Source organism: Sorghum bicolor, chromosome 10 (assembly GCF_000003195.3).
Source record: "Sorghum bicolor cultivar BTx623 chromosome 10, Sorghum_bicolor_NCBIv3, whole genome shotgun sequence".
Lineage (NCBI taxonomy): Eukaryota > Viridiplantae > Streptophyta > Magnoliopsida > Poales > Poaceae > Sorghum > Sorghum bicolor.
This window is the reverse complement of record NC_012879.2, coordinates 57,414,930-57,434,449: the sequence shown is the minus strand read 5'-3', so window position 1 is coordinate 57,434,449 and position 19,520 is coordinate 57,414,930. Positions and strand designations below refer to the sequence as shown.

Below are 19,520 nucleotides of genomic sequence, written 5' to 3'. Positions count from 1 at the left end.
TATAGTACGTTGGCCACATTAGTGATTTGTTTCCTGTATCTCATATTAGTGATATGTTTTTTTTTTGAGAGAACTGGAGGGGCCGTGGCCCCTACAGAAATATATTAATGAAGACAAAAAAATTTTCCAGAGTATAACAAAAGGAGAAGACTAGGGGCTAGGGTACAAAAAAGGAAAGAAAAAAGATGAAGAATAAAGGAGCAGGAGCGCCTAAGCTAGCAGGGCTGAAATTGAATGCATCCATAATTCAAATCTTGGAAGGGCACTTGGTTTGATTCTGTGAAGAACCAACCTTAACTCTGTAAGAAAGCTCTGCTTGCAGTTTTGGATACTGGGGTGCATGTTCTTGAAGATCCAGCCGTTTCTTGCTGTCCAGATCGACCAGCATAATAGTATAACTGCCACCATGAAGAATTCTGACTGGAGTTTGTCCCTGAAGGAGCTTACAACATCGGGAAAAGAATCTGATTGGTGAATATTAATCCCAAGGAGATTCCAGCACTGCTTGGCAAAATCACAAGTGAGGAACAGGTGATCTAGGCATTCCTCTGTCGGCATGTTACAGAGAACACAGTCGTAGCTATCCATGGCCATGTTTCTTCTCCTCAGGATGTTTCTAGTGCTCAGTCTATCTTTGAGCAGCAGCCAAAAGAATACTTTGTGCTTGGGCTGGCATGGGCACTTCCAAAACCATTTGAAGGCAGGGTGGGGTACCGGGTGTTCTACCAGTTCCTTGTACATTCTGGAGGAGGAGAACTGATTCGATCCCCATGTATAAATCCATCTGTCCTTCCCATCAGACAGATTGATATGATGAAGTCTAGACTGGAGAAGATGCATTTGTTCTAGGGCTATCTGGGAGACTGGGAGGTGGAAGAGATCAGGCGATATGTTACCAAGCATGGCTCTTTCCACTGAGACCGATTTGTTTTTGGCAAAGGAGAATAATTCCGGGGCTAATGACGCTGGCGTTTGATGACACCAGTTGTCCGTCCAAAAGAAGCAGGACTTTCCATCTTCAATCACAACTGAGGTACAGTCTTTGAATTTCTGCAGCAGCTTCAAACTGTCTCTCCACCAAAAGGATCCTTTTCTTATATGACTTGGCAGTTTCCCATTTGCATAATGTTTTTCCCAGACTAAGCCGACCCAGGGGATGTCCATTCTGTTGAAGAATTTGTGAAGGTTTTTGAGCATCAGGGCTTGATTTTGCTTTTCAATATCCAAAACTCCCAATCCACCATCCTTCTTTGCCACACATACCATTTTCCAGGCTGCCTTTGGAGGCTTTCTGGCATTAATTTCCCCTCCTTGCCATAGACAGTTTTTTCTGAATTTGTCTATTTGTTTGATAACAGTTTTGGGCAGTTCCAAGGAGCACATATAGAATGTGGGCAGTGAGGTGAACACTGCATTGGTCAATTCAAGCCTTCCTGCCTGACTAAGAAAAGAGGAGATTCCAGCCAGTCTCCTTTCACATTTGCTGATCATGGGCAAAAAATCCTGAAATTTGGGTTTACTGAGACCTAGGGGCAGGCCTAGGTAAGTAAATGGAAGCGAGCCTGTTGCACATCCAAATGTTTTTGCCAGGGTCTGCAATTTTTCCTCAGGTACATTGATTGGGACCATCATGGTCTTCAAGAAGTTTACCTTCAGTCCCGTGCTCATAGAAAAGCTGTTCAAAAGGGACTTGAGGAAGAAGAGCTGCCTGGTGACTGCTTCCATGATGATTAGGGTATCGTCTGCATATTGTATCACATGGAAGTCACGATTGTGCTGCATGGGTATTGGCAGATTGATGAGTCCCATATCTTTTGCCTTATTGATCATGGACTGTAAAAAATCAGCAGCAAGAACAAACAGCAATGGTGACAGAGGGTCTCCTTGCCGCACACCTCTCTTACAGTTGAAGGTCTTTCCAGGGACCCCATTCAGCAAAACTGCTGAGGTAGCAGAAGAGAAAATTCCTTCCATCCAGGATATCCATTTCTGTCCAAAGCCTTTTGCCCTGAGCAGAGTTAATATGGCTTGGTGCTCGATCTTGTCAAAAGCCTTCTCAAAATCGATTTTGATGATGATTATTTCTTTTCTGGAATGATGGCATAGGTGTAGGTATTCAAAAGCCCATGCGAGGCAATCTTGAATAGTCCTGGAGCGAATGAACCCATACTGATTTCTGTGGACTAGATTGGTGATGACAGGTTGTAACCTATTTGCCAGAACCTTTGTTATGAGCTTGATAGAGGTGTTTAGCAGAGAGATAGGTCTATAATCAGAAATAGTTGTTGGGCTGTCAACTTTTGGGACCAAGGTAATGTGGGAAGAATTGATGCTTCTGAGACAGATATTGTTATCATAAAAGGCCTTACACAGGTTGTAAACATCCATCTTGATGATATTCCAGCATTTCTTGTAGAATTCGTTATTGAACCCGTCAGGCCCAGGGGATTTGTTGTTTGGCAGATTTCTAACAACTCCATCTATCTCAATGTTGTCAAAAGGCTCTTCGAGGCTAGACAAAACATCTATTCTGTTGACGAAGAACGCAGGGTCAACCAAGAAGCCCTCAAATTCAGAAACACCCAACCTAAACTTAAAGTCTTCCCAAATAGCTAGTTCCTTGTCCTTGTGTGAGGAAGCCAAAACTCCAGAGGGTAAGGTCAGCTGGGAGATTAGGTTCCTCCTATGCCTTATGGTTGCATTAGCATGAAAGAAAGTGGTGCCTGCATCCCCCAGTCTAGCCCACTTGATAGAGCCTCTTTGTTTCCAATAAGTTTTTTGTTGCTTCAGAAGATCAATGAGCCGATCATGGAGTAGTTCCTTAAAGTTCCATTCTTGTAGGCTTAGGTCTCTGTAGTCACCTACTACTTCTAGCAGCTGAATAATCATCTTGACATTCTTTATGAGGGTCTTGAGGCTGAACTGGGGTGCCTGCCATTCTCTAATCAGATGCCTTGACTTTTTAAACTTGGCTGTTAGTATTTTGGCTGCATCGTCTTGCCTAGTTGGGATTAACCACCCTTGCTGAATGAGTGGCAAAAACTGGTTATGTTCCATCCAGTAGTTTTCACACCGAAAGAAGCTTCTCCTAGGGATGGTAGTAGAGATCGTTATGACACAGGGGCAGTGATCCGATGGGTCCATTCCCAGGGCCTTTACATATGTATTTGGGAAGGTGATGGTCCAGGAGTCATTAGTGAAGACCCAGTCCAACTTTTCGAGGAGAGGAGATGGTTGTTGCTGGTTAGACCAGGTGAATTTCCTCCCTTGAAGCTCAATCTCATTCAGTCCAAGGGTACTAATTGCATCATTGAACATGCACATTTCTGAGATATTACCCCCTGTTTTGTTCCTGTTTTCAGGCTTTCTCATTAAGTTGAAGTCACCAAGAATGATCCAATCAAAGTCCGGGGGCACTTGTATGTTTTTCATCCATTCAACGAATCTTTGCTTCCCATCAGGTGTGCACGGACCATACACACAAGTAAGAATCCAGTCGGTATTGTTGTGGAGGGAGGTGAACTGAATTGAAAGAGCAAATTCATTGATGAACAGACGCTGCCCTGCAAACAGGGCACCCTTCCAAGCAATGATAATGCCCCCAGACGCCCCCACTGAGGGTAGAAAATCAAAGGAGTCAAAGCCGATTGGACAGAAATTTTTCAAGAACTGGATGTCAAAAAGTTCCTTTTTTGTTTCCTGAAAGCAGATGATGTCCGAGCCAGCTTCCACAACTTTATCCCTAATTGCATTCCACTTCCAGGAGGCATTGATGCCCCTAACATTCCAGGATAGAACATTCCAACTTCTACAATAGTTCTGGTTCATGATAACAGGAGCTAAAGTCTGAATCTGCTAACTGTCTACTGCTTAACAGTCTGACCAAAAGAACAACAAAAGAAAACGACACTGATCTAGGATCCTGAGGCAAGCCTTCATTCCTTAGGCCCTTCCTTCTCCTCAGGCTCCCTTGAGGCTTCTGGGGGCTCCTCTTCGCCTTCTGCTTCAGAGGTCTCAAAGTCCAGGTCGACCACTTGCTTCCCTTTGCCTACAGCCGTCACCCTCTTCTTTTTCCTGAGCAAAGCTTCCTCAGAAAGGGTGGCCGGGTCCATCTTGCAAAAATGTACACCCAAGTTCTTTATTAGTTTGGGGGACATAGTTGGAGGGGAAGGAGAACAGGAAATGCATCTTCTGTGAGAGCAAACAGAAGCTTTAAACCCCTTGTTCTTGCCTTTGAATCTCTCACTACGTCTTACCTCATTCTCCGAAAGAGGTTGGCTCCCTCTTTTCTTGGGGGTGGCTTTGGCACCTTTCTCCTTTCCTCTTCCTTTCCCCTTGTCCATGCCTGTTGGGAGCTGACTGTGCTCATCCGATTCAGAGATTTCTGCAAGACAAAGCGACTGTCCATGAGACGGGCACTCTGGTGGAAGGGAGAACTTGATGGAGCCACTAGGGTCGTCAAACAGGTCTAAAACATTGGAGAGAACCAGTTCTCTGGCCCAGATGAAATTTGAGGACGACAAGAACATGACCGTAAAGAAGTTAGCCCAGGAGGCAGGTATCTGAATGGAAGTATTACCCGGTGAGCTGTTGCAGAAGAACTTGGACCAGAGTCTAGTAGCATCAGCTGTCTTAGCCTTTTCCCACATTTGCTCCCACACCTGCTCAGCTAAGTTGTTTCCCTGATTCTGTATCAGTGCCATCCCCACCTGCAGGTTGTGATGGAGGCCTGCATCTGCATTGTCTGGTTCTAAATTGTCAGGGAGGACCACATTTCCAGGGAGTGGGATGTGGTCATTGTTGACTGCCAGATCCACTGGGCCTTCCTCATGGGGTAAGTTTGCTGGGCTCCCATCACCATGCAGGTGCATCTCATTGTCCTCTTGTTGAACCAACTGTTCAGGAAGCAGCCCATTGAGCCCAGCCAAATGGTCAGGAAGGTTAAACTGCAGCGCGTGCTGTGCCTCAAACATATGGTGTTCATTCAGGAAGCCTTGCATCTGCCCTTGGAGGCCTTGATGGCCATGCTGCTCTTCCTGATCAATCAGCTGATCCAGGGGAACTTCATCTCCCAGTAGATCTTGCAAAGGGGGGATTGGGAAGCCCTGTACTTCAATAGGAGCCATGTCAACCTGCATATGAACTGGGTTTTGAGGGGCCTGATTTTCAATGTTTTGCTGCTGGGGGATGTTTAACTCCACTTCCTCATTGAAGCCATTCACTCCAAGGGGCCCATTGTTGATTGGGTTGATGATGACTTCTAGAGGGTCTAAGTTCAGGTCAATCTCCATACCCATGCCTTGCTGCTCATTTTGTTGTCCCATTGGAGGGGCATTGAGTTCCTGAGCCTGTTGGGCCTGCTGCATTGCAGGGATTTGCTCCGGCCATGCGGGCCAGGGATCCCAGGGGTTGAGATGCAGTTGCCCTTGCCCATTGTCCACATGCTCCTGGTGCTGAGGAGGCCCATCTGCGTGCTGACCTTCCTGTTCTTGCTGTCCCGCCGGCTGGGCCACTGGTTGACCTAAGCCAAAGAAATCAAAAGGCACCACTGCTTCCATTTCAAGCTCGTTTGGAAGGGGGTCCTCCTCTGGTGGGTCGAGGCCAATTGGCTGGTGCTGGCAGACCTCGCATTGGATAGTCCATGAGTCTCCATGAACATAGAGCTATCAGAGTAGACAATGAAATGCGGAACAGCTTGAACATTGGTGACCCTAACCCTGGCCATAATTTTCCCTGGGTAACCTTCACTTTCCTCCCACAGCATCAGCCTGCCAAAGGCGCCAACAGCATTCTGGATATGGCGTTCAGACTTGTAATCTTCAGGGAACCCCAGCATCATAACCCAGCACTCCTCATTGAAGAAAACCCTTCTCCAATTCCTGCCCTCATTATGCTTGGTAAAGGAGATCTGGGTGTTCCCAAAGGGCAACGGACTCTGACTGACCATATTATCCCTATCGTATGCATGAGCAAACCGCACATAGGCCTGTCCCAGATGGCAGGGAAGCACAACAAGGTAGCGAACATTCCGACCATCTAAGAACTCCCTGATGACATTTCTAACAGCAAAGAAGTTGAGTTCATTACCCGGGAGGGGGTCAAAAGTAACGATGGCGAGGTCTTCATTGGTGGCCGGCGGCTTTATTGGCGCCACCGCTCTGCACATGTATTCCCGATTGGGGACATCAACCCACTGGAAGGACGCCGGGAGAAAAGGCCGAGGATCGGCGCGTTGATAGGCCATTGTTGCTGAGCGGCGAGCTGCGGAGGGGCAGCTCGTCAGCGGGGAGGGAGGAGGCAAGGCAGAGGAGGGAGCCTGGAGCGCAGCAGGAGGTGAAGAGTCGAGAGAAAGACGAAGGAAACTAGGAGAAGAGGGAGAGGCCACACTAGGCTGAGCAGTAATGGGCCTGTCCGCGCCGGCAACATTAATCGGCACAAGTTCCCTGGTAGCCCAAACGCGGTTGGGGAAGAGCGTCCGAGCCATTTCCGCAAAAGAGGGAAAGATGGGTGGGCTGGAAGGGGAGGGCCCAGCCGCAGCAGAGTTGAACCAGCCAAAGGGGATAGGCCGGTTTGCCTTTCCAGCCATCCCGGTTTTAGGAGCAGTAAAATTTTTTCCAGGGTGAGAGATGGGGTCTGAAATTACAGAGTGACAGCGTTCTGCAATATGGCCCCAGTCAAAACAAGATCGACACCTGATTGGGTACATGCATACCGCCCTTCGATGACCAGAGAGAAGGCATCTCTGGCAGAACAGAGCCGAGGTTCTGTCCCCCAGGCGATCTTCGTAGGATTGGCATGTCGGGACACCATGGCCCTTCCGAGGTTGAAGACGAAGGAAGACAAACTTCCTGGCAGCGCTGCCAAAAGCATGAGGGAAGGGCGACGGCGCCATGGCCAGGCCCCCTCCACTAGGCCCTAGAGGAATGGCGTTGGCCCCAGAGAGCCGTGGCATAGAGCGATCAACCCCCTGAGGAACGAAAGGGGCTCCAGGGTGAGGCCTAGTCGGCTTCCTCCTGACGATATCAGCAAAGGACGTTCCCGGCGCCGCTGCCGGACTCCCACCAGTGAAACCCAGAGGCGTGGAATTAGCACCCGAAAGAGGTAGAGAAGAACGATGAGGCTCCTGAGGAGAGGCGAAAGCACCCAAGGGGAGTCTAGCCGAGCCCGGCACCCCTTTTTTGCGCATCAGATGCCAAGAACGAGCTTCCTCAACAAGGAAGAGCCTAAGTTCTCTCCTCCAATCAGGACCTCCATTGCTCCAGAGGTGAAAGGTAAGCTTATAGGCGTCGCAGGAGAAAGAACGGAGGCTATTGATATGAAAACCCACGAGCCTGGAAGAGACAAAGAATTTGAACGTTCTGTTCGAAAGAAGGGAGACATGGAACTGCTCAGCAAGGCCACCGACGGTGGCCTGAAGCAAAAGGCCAACAGAAGAACAGTCCAGGCGGAACTTGCACCGACCAAAAGCAACAACGAGAGCAAAGGAAGATGGGCAACGGGCCTCGAGGGTGACCGGCTGCCCAAAAAGGCGAAGAACATCATTCTGAACTTTGGAGCCCGGAGCGAAGGAGAGGCCGGGAAGCGCCATACGGAAATCAAAGCAACTTACAGGAAACAGGAGCAGCAAGGGGAGTGACTCGCCACCGGAGCCTTAGCGAAGCAGGCGATTACCATCTTGCCGGCCATCTTCTACGGCAGGCCATCTCCCCGTCTGGCACTGGAAAATTGTAATGCCCTCAAGGCATACTATCGGATATGCAGAGTTGCTCTTTATTAGTGATATGTTAGTAGTTCTTGCTTTGACTTCCATTCAAGTGGAGTTGGTACAAACAGTTTGATTTAGCATGTTCTTATAGTAGATTTTGAGGATAGCTAGGTTCTTGTAACAGTTGTTTTAACACTCTAAAAGTTAAATATAAAATATAACCCAAACATAGTATACTCTATTTGTTCCAAATTATAAGACATATTGACTTTTCTAGGTTTGTAGCTTTTGTTCTGCATTTAGATTTAGTGTATGTCTAAAACTCTAAATACATACCAAAAACAATATATCTAAAACAACGCCAAAGCATTTACAATTTAGAAGGAAAAGTGTATTATATAGTACTCACTTATAAGAAGTGCATAATGTTCTTGTTTTCACTCATGCTTGGTATTCACATGTTTCACTTGTCACTCTAGTTTCACCGTCTCTATTCTCCATTGTGACCCCACAAGGGCACTGTCAATGTCCACCTTTAGCTGCCTCATCCCTGCCCTCGCCTTCTCAGGCCTTGCTTACTGTCGCCGCTGGCACTGCCCCACCACATCCCTCTCAAATAGAACCGGCACAAATGAATGCTCGGAAGATAAAGGCTACTGAACGATATGGTGTAGTTTAGGAGTAACCTAGCGGATCGTCCATTTAAGATTAGAGTAGTGGAGACCAAATGTCGGACACCCCACCATATGATATGGTGCGATATCCCAGGCCACCTAGTAGATCATCCAGCTGGTAGACTTTTTCCAGCATCTATTTGAGAGGGATCTGGCTATATATATGAGGTCGATTCACTTGTTTGAGTATACTGGAGTGCCCCAAGATTGTTATAAGTTAGAGCAAGTGTTTCTACAATCTATCCACCGTCTCAAGTCATTCAAGATCACATCTAAGACTAAGATAGACACTATAGTGCAATCTTGTAAGATTTAGGTCTTAGAGCCTGAGAGCTTTGAGTGATTGGACCATGTTACCCTAATATCTATTGATTTAGAGTGCTTGAGAATTGTGACCTTCCGATGAAGGTATGGTTGGCTCAAGGTAGTGTCCCCCATTTTTGGTGTGCAGCGATGTTTGTGGAGGAAATGAGGATGCCTCTCTGATGTGAATAAGCTCCATAGTGGACATAACATCAAGGTGTCTACAAGAGCAAGGTGGATAAGTCTATGTACGTCACAACTTTTGCTACGTATTATGGCTTATAATTTAGAACAAAGAGATAGTAAATATAAGCTAAATGTGTCTTTAGCTCACAACCTAGCTTTGCCACACTATGCATATGGCTCACCACAAAAACTTGGTTGTTGGTTGTTCCATATGCTGCGGGCTGCAGCATGGCACAAGATTCATATTTGATTCACATATAAACTTCCACCACAGGTGTGGAGCCCACTGTGCCACGGTGACGCCAAAAATAGGACGTGGCATGTAACGGCTATGAACTAAGTAGACTCATATATTTGTTATTCTTGTTTTTATAATTCATGACGAAATTTACTATATTATGATAATAAATTATTTGAGAAACTATAATAAATCTCGTAAATTAGTACAGTCGTTATAGCAGGTAAACATAAAAAAATTAACGGTCAAGAGTAGCATTTCCCAAGCATGTATATCTGAGACAAAATTCTAATAACTGTGATAAAAGATGGATGCTCAGATCCTCCTATAACGAAACCAAAGCCTTTTTTTTATGGAGGAAAAACCTCTGCTTTTAAGAAAGCAAGTAGTTTGGATACAAAACTGGGATTACAAACTGCTAAGTTGATAACAAACCAACAACAAGAACTAGACAAGCTGATCAAATTTCGTAAACATCTGTCGGCATCAAGTTTGTCTTAAAACTTCGCATCCAGCAGACCACCATATCCTTCACCTGGGACATTCTCCATCTGTCGTTTTCCTTGAGCAGCATGATCCACTTCTGTAGCAGAGATAAAGCAGCATACAAAACATCAGTTGGCGCCTTAGGAAAAACTTTTTCAATAGCCATCTTATTTCTAGTCACCCAAAGCGTCCAGGCAAAGCCAGCAAACAAAAACAGAAAAAGCCGATACGGCAATGGTCCCTTGCCATGTAACCACTTTTCTGAAAACTCTTGTAAAGATCTAGGAACAAACTCCAGTTCAAACACTTCCTTTAAGATTGCCCAAATCACTTTGGCTAGGGCACAACAGAAGAAAGTATGGTTAACAGTCTCCAAAACACCACAGATACAACATTTGCCATCCCCTTTCCAACCCCTTCGGATTAAGGAATGACCAACCTGTAGCTTATTGTTAGAGGCCTAAACCAAAGCCTTTTGTCCTGGAAAAAAGTTAGATCATCGTACTACTTTTCTTTTGGGCGAGAACCCAATTCAATATATATGTCGTTGGTCTTGTGCTTCCTTGCTTTGCCTTCTGAAGTATTGAAGTCGATCAGCAAGAATGCATGTTCTATGCTGAAGCCACCGATTGAGCATATGACAATCCTGCAGCATGGTTATCTTTCTCGCCTGACCGGCGTTTCGTCGACTTCTTCATGATTTCCTCCTCCTTCATGTCGACAAACTTTACTATCTCTTTGAAGCTGCCAAGGCCTGACAGCCTCCGCTGTCTTTTGCCAGCACCATCAGCGCCAGCTGCACTGGACTCATCAGCATCTTCAGAATTGGAGTACTGCTTGTACTGCCAGCAGACTTGTATGAAGAACATCACCAGAGCTAAGAGACAGATCAGGGCACAGATGAGGAAAAGGCCCCAGAAGCTTCCGAGGCCAAGCCTGGTTGCTCCCAGATTGCTCTCATCGTCGGTGGCGCAGCTCGGCTTTGTGAACCACTCGTCATGGATGCTCTGAAGCTTGCCACTCTCTGAAAGCTGAAGGATGGCGGTTGACATATCTGCAGCAAGGGGGGACTCTTTCTGGAATGCCTGCAAAGAAAAAACAACGGACACATGCTTCCTTGAGATGCAATGCAACAGGACAAATGCCCAAATGAGAGCGAATGAAAGGCATATATCAAGTTACTAAAAAGAGAAGAAGGCACAGAACAAGATAAAGGGCGATGAACATACAAATCCCCATCCTTCCCTTGTGAACTGCTGTCCCACAATCTTGAAGTTGCAGTAGTGTGACAGGAAGATATCGATATATGGCTTCTCGTCGATAATTGCAGCAACGCCGCCATTTTTTGGTCCACGGGTAAGGGCATCAGCGTATTCTTGGATCGTGTTCAGATGCACCAATCGAGACTCAGGAATGTTGAGGTTTATCATCAGGTATTTTTTGGTGAATTTTCCGGTCTGGTATCCAATAGGTAAAGAGCTTGATATGAGACTATCAAGTCCTGTAATTCCTGTCGCGAGCTGTTGGACCGTCAGGATTGACGTCAAGCTGGCAGTGTAGCTTGAAGTGATGATCAACACGACGAACATCCATATGATCAGCACGAAACGCCCGAGCGCGGTTCCGGTGTTCTGCCCTGAAGGTGAGAGTTTTTTAGTCAAGAAATTTCTCCCCATGCAGTGGAAAAAAAATCATGGGGAAGTTGATGTCATTGAGGCATCTAGTAGTGGTCTTACTGTGTGAGAAGAACATTGTTGAGAAGCTGAACCTGAAAGAGAAGCACACAATGTATACATGGTTAGCTCCTAAAGTTAGCAACTAAGCATTCAGAAAAGAACACAAATACAAAAAGAAAAAATTGAATAAAGCTACAAACATTTTGACCCATATAATGGTACTGCCAGTATGAATGTTGACTAAAGCCAGGTATGGTAATAAACTAGGATAAAACACATCCTTAGATAGAGACTTAGAGTAGCAACAAGATGACATACCAGAATATTGTTATGATTTGATTACGTGGAGGCCCTCGAAATTCCTCATTAGTCCGATGTTCGAGTAGCCACACCACAATTCCCACCAAAACGAAAAGAGCGCCTGTGACAAACCACATCTCCCATGTGAAAGGTTTAAGGAAAGCCCAGGCGCTTGAGCTTACATGTTTCACTGGCGCCACTATCACAAGCCCTGAATCAATGTAAGGCTGTGTGTACTCTGCAAGCCGTGTTCCATTTCTCACTATCGCAAAGTCGCCTACAGCTACATCAAGTGTCTGAATGAAAATGAAACAAACAAATCAGAGGATTGTCAACAAATTAAAGCTAATGGTGAAACAAACTGGGATGAAAAGGAATGAGGACATACATTGGAAGCAACCATCCCAACAATGCCGACGTAACTAGGGTTCTTTGTGCCATCCCCAATAGGTACAAACTGGTAAGGAACTGGGTAAGGGAGCAGTTTAATTGCTGACTTGAAAACATCAATGCAGTAACCCCTCACAGTATCAGGGCTACTGCCTGACACCAATGTCTTGAAGCTTGGTTTAACTGGGATCCCAACTCTGAGAGGCTGGCCATTGTTCGGAAACACCCAGCCCCTAGGTATATCAGTTGAATCACCAGGCCATACCACATTCTTCAGCTGATAGTCACTGGATGCATTTGATGGCATCTGATACAAAATTTCAGGAGCAGACACAGAAAGGCCTGAATAGTTGGACCAATAGCCGACCAAGCTGGCACCGGAGGGGCCAACATTGAGGATATCATAAGCTGGGCGTACCAAATTGCCGCTTGAATCAAATCGGACTGGACCTGTTAGACCTGTGAAGTTTGTGAGGAGAAGTTGCTGCAGCATCTGGTCACCACCATCGAATATCTTGAGAGTTGACAGACGCAAAGTGGTGCCGTTTGGATCATGCAGCCTTGGATCTGTTGAGAAGTTGATCTGTTGCCCAGCATTGAGAAATTGGTCGACAGAGCGAGCAACGGCCCAAACTGAGTCATAAGCGTAGAAAGCATATGAGTTCAGTCCAGAAGTCATACTTCTGTTACGAGCCACAGTGTTCCATCTAGATATGAACTTTTTCTTGGCATCAGAATCAGGAGTGTGCTGACGAAGAACAATTACTCCCTGAATATTACTTATGTTTTTAGGATCTCTAGATGCGGGGGAGGAATCGAGGACAGCAGCTAGCCAATCAGTTACTATCCAGACATAGCCACTGGTCATCATCTGGAGCTTCTTAGCTGCAGAAAATACCCTCAAACCCGTGTCAGGATTGACATGCACAACCATGATCCTTGATTCCATCATGTTTGCTCTAAACAGTACATCACGGATCACGTCTGTGTCTGAATTTGGAGGAATAGCTGCTTTATATGAAACCTGTGCCCTCTTCAATGCAAGCGCATCGCCAAGAGCCGAGACACCACCTCGCCCATAATCGTCATCGACGTATATAGCAGTCACTCTTTTCCATTGATAGTAATCAACAATGCTAGCAACGGCATTCATTTGGAAGTAGTCACTTGTGGTTGTCCTTATGAAGTAAGGATACTCTGATGCAGAAAGAGTTGGATCCGTCGCCGCAAATGATAGAAGAGGAACATGTAACTCATTGACAACTTGAGAGATGACATGGCCTATCTCAGAGGATTGTGGGCCAATCACAGCAACTACATTTTTCTCCATTAGCTCCAAAGCTGCAACCAAGTAAGGTTTCTATGAATCAGTTCATGCATGCACCATTAAAGTGAGTACCAGTGACAGTTGATGAACTGAAGTTAAATTCGGGTGTCTTGCAATTGCAAGCCAAGAAAAGATACCTATTCGTAGCCAAGGTTCTGGGATTATTTTCAGAAAAAGATTCGTAGCCCGCCGAATTGGATGAAATTCGGAAATTTCGGATAGGTGTCCACTACAGGATTTGAATGAAATTTGAGCAAATCTGAACAAAATTCCCCTAACCGGTTAGACATGGCAGTGGGCGTGGAGAGGGTGCATGCGGCGCCGGTGTGGAACGCGCAGGCAGCGGGGAGGGCGGCGACGACGCGATGGTGGCAACAGGGGGTGCAGATGGCAGTGACGACGCGGCAGTGTTGGTGACGACTCGGCGGCGGGCATCGAGGAGCGGCCATGGCACGGGGGGGGCGTCGAGGAGCGTCCATGGCGCGAGCTCGGACGTCGGGAAGCGACCACGGTTCTCGCGGTGGCTGCGGGAGCGCAGGCGGCGACGAGCGGAGACGGCGGCGCTGCAGAGGAATGTTTGTGGGCTCAAATGGGCTAAAATTTTGAATCGGGCCGAAATATGTTGACCGGTTTAGCTTTATCTCGGACCGAATTGAAATAAACGAGCCGTAACTATAAGATTGAACCCAACTAGTATTTTGTCCTAAAACTTTATGCATGTCAAGCAAAACTTTATGTTCTGAAAGAAAAAGGAAAACTAGTTGTTGCATTGTGTTAAAGCAAAGAAGAAATCCCATGAAATCATTTTTTAAAAAGAAGTCTCATGAAATATATTTGTTTTACTACTTTATTCTGGGGTTCAAACATGACGCAAAGAAAAAGGAATCTTGCATTAGAATAAAAGTAAAGATTTTGATGCTCCTCAACAGCTAAACTATGTTTGTTTGCGCCTTACAAAATACCTTAACCAATGTCATAAGTTATGCCTCTCCATCGCTATTCTTTGGTCTTTTTCTCTTCTATATATTGCTAGGAAATCAGGTTAGCATAATATTCTTAGGTAATGTTGGCTAGATAAAATGATATGGATTCAGATATGCGTACAAGATATTGCAGGGAAATCAGGATAGCAGAATATTCTTATGTTGAAAATATTTCAGCTTTAAATAATCTTAAATAGAAAAAATTTCAAATAAAATGTTTTAGATCTTGTCTATCACTACAACTTTTATGAAGCTTGTGTCTCCATCCAAGATCATTTGAAAAAATTAACAAATTGAAATTTAAAAATTAAGTTATATATATATATATATATATATATATATATATATATATATATATATATATATATATATATATATATATATATGAGAACTTAAATAATCCTAATGAAAAAGTTTGCATCTATAAAGCTCCAAAACTCACTGTTCTCTATAATTTTCATTTAAATTTTGCCTTCATCTAACTTCTCTTTAAAATTTGTGAATTTATTTGTTTTGTATCTATTTTTAAAGATGATTGACTTAATACATGTCCATAAAAAGTCAATTTTTAGAGACTGTTGACTAAGTCAATTGACAATAAGATCACCTATTAACATGGCAGTTGACATAAGCAACCGCCACTAGAAATCATATTCTCAGAGACATTTTTCTTAAACCATCTGCCGCTGAAAATATCTATACTTGGGCTAGTTTACTTAATGAACTGGATCATTTGTAAGTTATAGTGCTCCTAGGACTAGATAGAAATGCTTTGCTTAGTGAACCGTCCTCCTAAAAAATAGGAGGGTCTGTGAATTATTTATGTAGTAATGTGATATACAAAGTGGGATTTTATGAGTAGAATGAGGGATTAGGGTTCATATGATCCGAAAGCGTCTATGATGAGCCTGTTTGCTCGTCTGAAAAGCTATGGCTAAAAATAATGTTCGCTGATTTTATCATGAGAGAAAAACACTGTTGATGTTCAAACATGACAAAAATAATAGATGCCGACACTTACCGATGTGACAGTGTCCAATGCGTATTGAAGGATCATTATCTTCTATGCGATATTTTATAATCATTTATGTAATTTTCAGCTAAAATCTGAACCATGCTTGTGGGCATCTCACATCGTGTGACTGAGTACTCCACCACTACACTCGCAGTCATAAGGTCCCCTTCTTTCTGCCTCCTATGTGGTCAGAGCCTCAGAGGGAAGGTATGAAATGGCTCGATCCTTAGTAATGGAAGATTTCAATTTGGGCTAGAGGGCAGTTTAAACCATTATGGTTTGTATGCATTGTTTAGGACAAGATCAATCATGATTTTTTTTTGGCAAATTACAAAGTAGACTTTCATGCTCTTTTTGGCTTTTCTTTACTAAGATACAATCATACAAGTAAAATCAAAAGTCATAAAAGGTTACCCGAGGGAAAAAAAACTATAGAGATTCTCCCATCCCATATAGAGATTAGGATTAGTGCTGACCATAATATATATTTCTAAACAGCTGTGAAAAAAAAAACTTTTGAGAAAATCCCAATCCTTGATTGACACATGCATGGATGAGGAAAGAGCAAGAGGAAAAGAAAACCAACCTTTGATGGTGCCAAGGAAGCCGCTGCAGTTGGTGTCCATGGGAATCAAGTTGAGCTTGGTTCCCTTGAGCACCTTGGCGTCCGCGTTGACGTCGTCGACGGCGAGCTCGATGGCGAGCTGCGCGGCGCGGCCAATCGTGGAGTCGTACGTGAAGAGCGCGCCCACGGCCACCTCGCTCGGCCGCGGCCCCGCCGCCGACGCCGCGGCGGCAGTGGCCAAGAGCACAGTCACCACCACCAACTGAGCCGCACCCCCCATCGCCAGCCCCAACCCAAGCACCGCCCACGCACTAGCTATCTAAAGCACCGTGGGCGCCGCCGCCACCGTTGTCGGGAGCACCACCACCAGTGGCATCGGCGAGTGCGCTGCTTGGGAGGAAGATGGCAGAGGAGGAAGGAATCAGAGGCGCTGGTTTTGAGGTGCGCAAGGAAAGAGGAGGAGGCGGGTCGCTAGCAGTAGCACTAGCTAGAGTGAAGACGACGGCTCTGGCAAGCAAGTGCCAGCCAACCGGTGAGGTGACGCCGACGTGCTAGCCATGTCAGGGGGGGCGCGGGCCGTAGCCGTCGCCCATCGGACGGGCGGAGGTGAGCCAGCCAGCGAGCGGTGTGTGTGGCTCTGCTTCCTCCGTCGTTCGATCTCGCTGCTACTGTGCCATCCATCTGACTTATACGTCAAGATCAGAGCTCCTCCGTGGCCTGGCGGCGGGACCGGGAGGAGGAAGCTTCAAGCTCGCATTGAAGAGTGTATCGGACCGGAGCTCGGCTCGATCGGTACTGTGTGCATCAGGAACAGGACAGGACTGCAGGAGTGTCACTGTGTCAGCCAGTCACGCTCACGCTCACGCAAGATATGGATCAGCAAGACAAGGAAAGAATTTCTCCCTAATCGATCGGCAGGGTGTCCAAGCAAAAGGCCGGCTGCCTGTTGGATTGAAAGATTCTTTGAGATTTCAATTGGGCAAAGTGATTCCGCGCGCTCTGTCTCCTCTCATCTCTGCATTTCCCTGCCTTCGAGACTAGCGCTTTCGTGTCGTGTACTACAGCTCTTACTTACCCTGATACCCTCTCTAAACCTCCTCCTCCGATCTTCCTCCTCAGCTCCCTCGTCTCTATATAGCGTTCAAGTGCATAGCTTACTACTTAAGCTTATTGGAAAATTGGAGTTCGGTTCGGAGTAGGGCATTGCATTTACGACGAAGATCGAGCTTTTAGTTTGCTTGTTCACAAACTGTTGTTCTTGCATGCACCATGGATGACGACCTGAAACATCTGAGGTAGTAAAAATTGCAAGAGGGCTTCTGTCACTTAATTAGTTCGTCTATTGGCTTCTATTACCTTCATTCCTCCATCTTGGTGCTCAAATTCACAACCATATACGCGGTGTTTGCACAGGGTCAGCTTCTCTGGGGTGAGGCAGGAAGATCGTGGCCGCCGCGGCGGCGAGACAATCCCAACACCATCTTTTCAGCAAAGGACGAGTTCACGCAGAGGTGAAACTAAAATAGTTGAGACATGTGTTGATTTCATCTCATCTACAATGCTTCCAACGGTTGAAAAAACTGTTGAGGCAGGTGACTAATCCAAGCTCGCATTTCTGTTTAGGGTCACTGAGCAATGCAGAGGAGTACGACGCGGCGTATGCAGCCACGGTGGCAGCAGTGGCATACGCCATTGCCGCGCGAGAGGAGGAGAGGCTGTTAGCGTCTCAAGAGAGTCCGTCGCCGTATGCTGCCGCGGACAAGCTTTCGCGTGGAAATGGAAACAAGCAGCAGCGTACTGCTGCTGCTGCTGATTCCATGGATGAGCTTGCTCGGACGACCACGCCGCAGTCCAGCAAGTCACCACGTACACCCAAGAGAGGCGAGAGCCTCAAGAAGCCGATTTTCGAAGGCGGCAGATCCTCTTCCTCGAGATGGTTCACTGGTAAAGAGCCCATAGACGACGATTACCAAGATGAACAAGGTGGTATATATACTATCTAACTGTAAATTTTTTTTGAAAGAATATCTAACTGTAATTTTGAGCTTTTCGATCTTTTTGCTGACATGTCATATTCATTTGGGTGAAATAAAATTTCAGCTAATGTGTCAGTGAAACGGATAAGACTGCCGGTTCACAGGAAGCCAGCACAGGGTGCGGTTTCAGACGAAAGGCCCCCTGTTTACACTGATCCTGCACCACGCGTAAAGAAGGACCCCAGTTTCACCCGGAAACCGTCGGAAAAGAGAGGAAGCAGGAGATTCGAGCAGGATCAGGGCAACCAGACGGCGCCGGCACGGCCAATGGACAAGACGTCGAGCTCGTATTCGGCGGGCGGTAGGGAGAGTGGTGGAGCTGCTACTGCTACCACGTCTTCTGGTGGTGGAGTGGCGGCGTTCTCTAGCGAAAACGAAGCCATGGCAGATGCTTGGGAGAAGGAGAAGCTGGCGAAGATCAAGAAGCAGTAAGCGCCTAAGCGGCGATCAGTTTGATTTGATGCATGTTTACACTTGTTTGGAGATGCAAATTCGACTGGTTTAATTTGTTTGATTTGATTTGACACCAATTTCTGCCAGGTACAACGAGACGATGCAGACGATTGCTGAATGGGAGACCGAGAAGAAGGCCAAGGCCAAGCGCCAGAAGGAGCTGAAAGATGAGGTTCATTTCGCTCTGCTTGTTCAGAATCAGAAGATTTTTCAGAACGTACGACCTTGTTTAGTTTTACATTAATCTTGTGGATTGGTTCCTGCTTGCAGAGTGAGTCGGACAGGAAGCGTGCGAAGGCGCTGGAGGAGTACAACGAGGAGATGTCGAGGATCAACAAGGTGGCCGCGGCGTCGAGGCTGACGGCGGAGGACAAGAGGAGGAGCGCCGAGAGGAAGGTCAGGGACAAGGCGCACACCATAAGGTCCACGGGGAAGCTTCCCGGGACATGTGGCTGTTTCTGATCATCTGATGATGAAACCGCTCACCAGTCCATGGTGATGAGTCAATGTGCATAGTGTATGTGTACATAAGCCTCGATCTCGACCGGCAAATGGATCCATTTGCAACTAAATCGAAAGGGAACGACATGAATATCTGAGCATAGATGTGAGGCAAATCATCTTTGTTCGGAATTTCAGATGGCTGACAAGCACCTACGAAATTGATTTTTAGAAAACAGCCTCGTATTTACATAGGCGGTCTAAAATTGTCTATCTTCAAAATATTAATAAACTTTAGAGTCTGTTCTATTTATAGAGGTGGTCTAAAAATAAAGATCTCTAAAAATAAAACTGACTTTTATAGAGTCTATCTCAAAAAATAAAAGCCCAACTTAAAGTTTTCAAATATGTCCTCCTCTTATCTCTTCTCTCGGTTCTTTCTCTTCTCTCTCCCCATAACAGGCCTTAATAGCCTTCACTATCCCACTGCTTGTCTCTCCACCTTCTGGATCGAGTCAGAGGCATGGCAGCGTGGTGGTTCATATTGAGAGTGTGGTGGATCTTGTGACAACAAAGGCAAACCCCTCCTACCAGTGGCGGAATGACACACATACCCCATGTTGCTCCTATCATTGGGTGACGCACGTTGCCCCTCCGTACAACCACGTGGGTGTGGTTTCCTTGGCGTTGGTTGTCGTCTTTGTGGTCTTGCATGTCGCTGATGTGCTTCTTTTACTACATC

General features: G+C 46.0%; 2 protein-coding genes across 4 annotated transcripts; one reads left to right on the top strand and one right to left on the bottom strand.

Moving 5' to 3' along the window:
• Positions 9,430-16,345, bottom strand: LOC110430943 (glutamate receptor 3.5-like). Of its 3 annotated transcripts, none has more exons than XM_021449197.1 (7): positions 15,870-15,959; positions 13,423-13,848; positions 11,957-13,299; positions 11,587-11,864; positions 11,329-11,360; positions 10,822-11,228; positions 9,430-10,677 (listed from the first exon to the last, which is right to left on the bottom strand). In XM_021449197.1, exons 3-7 carry the CDS (start codon positions 13,286-13,288, stop codon positions 10,204-10,206), a joined length of 2,523 nt encoding a protein of 840 aa, XP_021304872.1. In that variant the 5' UTR covers positions 13,289-13,299; positions 13,423-13,848; positions 15,870-15,959; the 3' UTR covers positions 9,430-10,203. The 3 variants fall into 3 exon arrangements, 2 of the variants coding, with proteins under 2 accessions (XP_021304872.1, XP_021304871.1); XR_002448372.1 differs by lacking the exon at positions 13,423-13,848 and having other exon boundaries at positions 9,432-9,689; positions 10,032-10,677; positions 15,870-16,345; XM_021449196.1 differs by lacking the exon at positions 13,423-13,848 and having other exon boundaries at positions 15,870-16,345.
• LOC8061621 lies at positions 16,815-19,093 on the top strand. Its single transcript, XM_002438815.2, has 6 exons — positions 16,815-17,143; positions 17,262-17,359; positions 17,472-17,831; positions 17,949-18,312; positions 18,425-18,509; positions 18,608-19,093. The coding sequence occupies exons 1-6, from the start codon at positions 17,118-17,120 to the stop codon at positions 18,797-18,799; spliced, it is 1,125 nt and encodes a 374-aa protein (XP_002438860.1). The 5' UTR covers positions 16,815-17,117; the 3' UTR covers positions 18,800-19,093.

Excerpts from the sequence above, each read along its gene's own strand:
- LOC110430943 (XM_021449196.1), bottom strand. The coding sequence starts at position 16,128 with ATGGGGGGTGCGGCTCAGTTGGTGGTGGTGACTGTGCTCTTGGCCACT. Across the intron at positions 11,229-11,328 it reads AACAATGTTCTTCTCACACA|GGCAGAACACCGGAACCGCG; the intron begins GTAAGACCACTA and ends TCTCACCTTCAG. Across the intron at positions 10,678-10,821 it reads CAAGGGAAGGATGGGGATTT|GCATTCCAGAAAGAGTCCCC; the intron begins GTATGTTCATCG and ends TTTTCTTTGCAG.
- LOC8061621 (XM_002438815.2), top strand. The coding sequence starts at position 17,118 with ATGGATGACGACCTGAAACATCTGAG. Across the intron at positions 17,832-17,948 it reads CGATTACCAAGATGAACAAG|CTAATGTGTCAGTGAAACGG; the intron begins GTGGTATATATA and ends ATAAAATTTCAG. Across the intron at positions 18,313-18,424 it reads CTGGCGAAGATCAAGAAGCA|GTACAACGAGACGATGCAGA; the intron begins GTAAGCGCCTAA and ends AATTTCTGCCAG.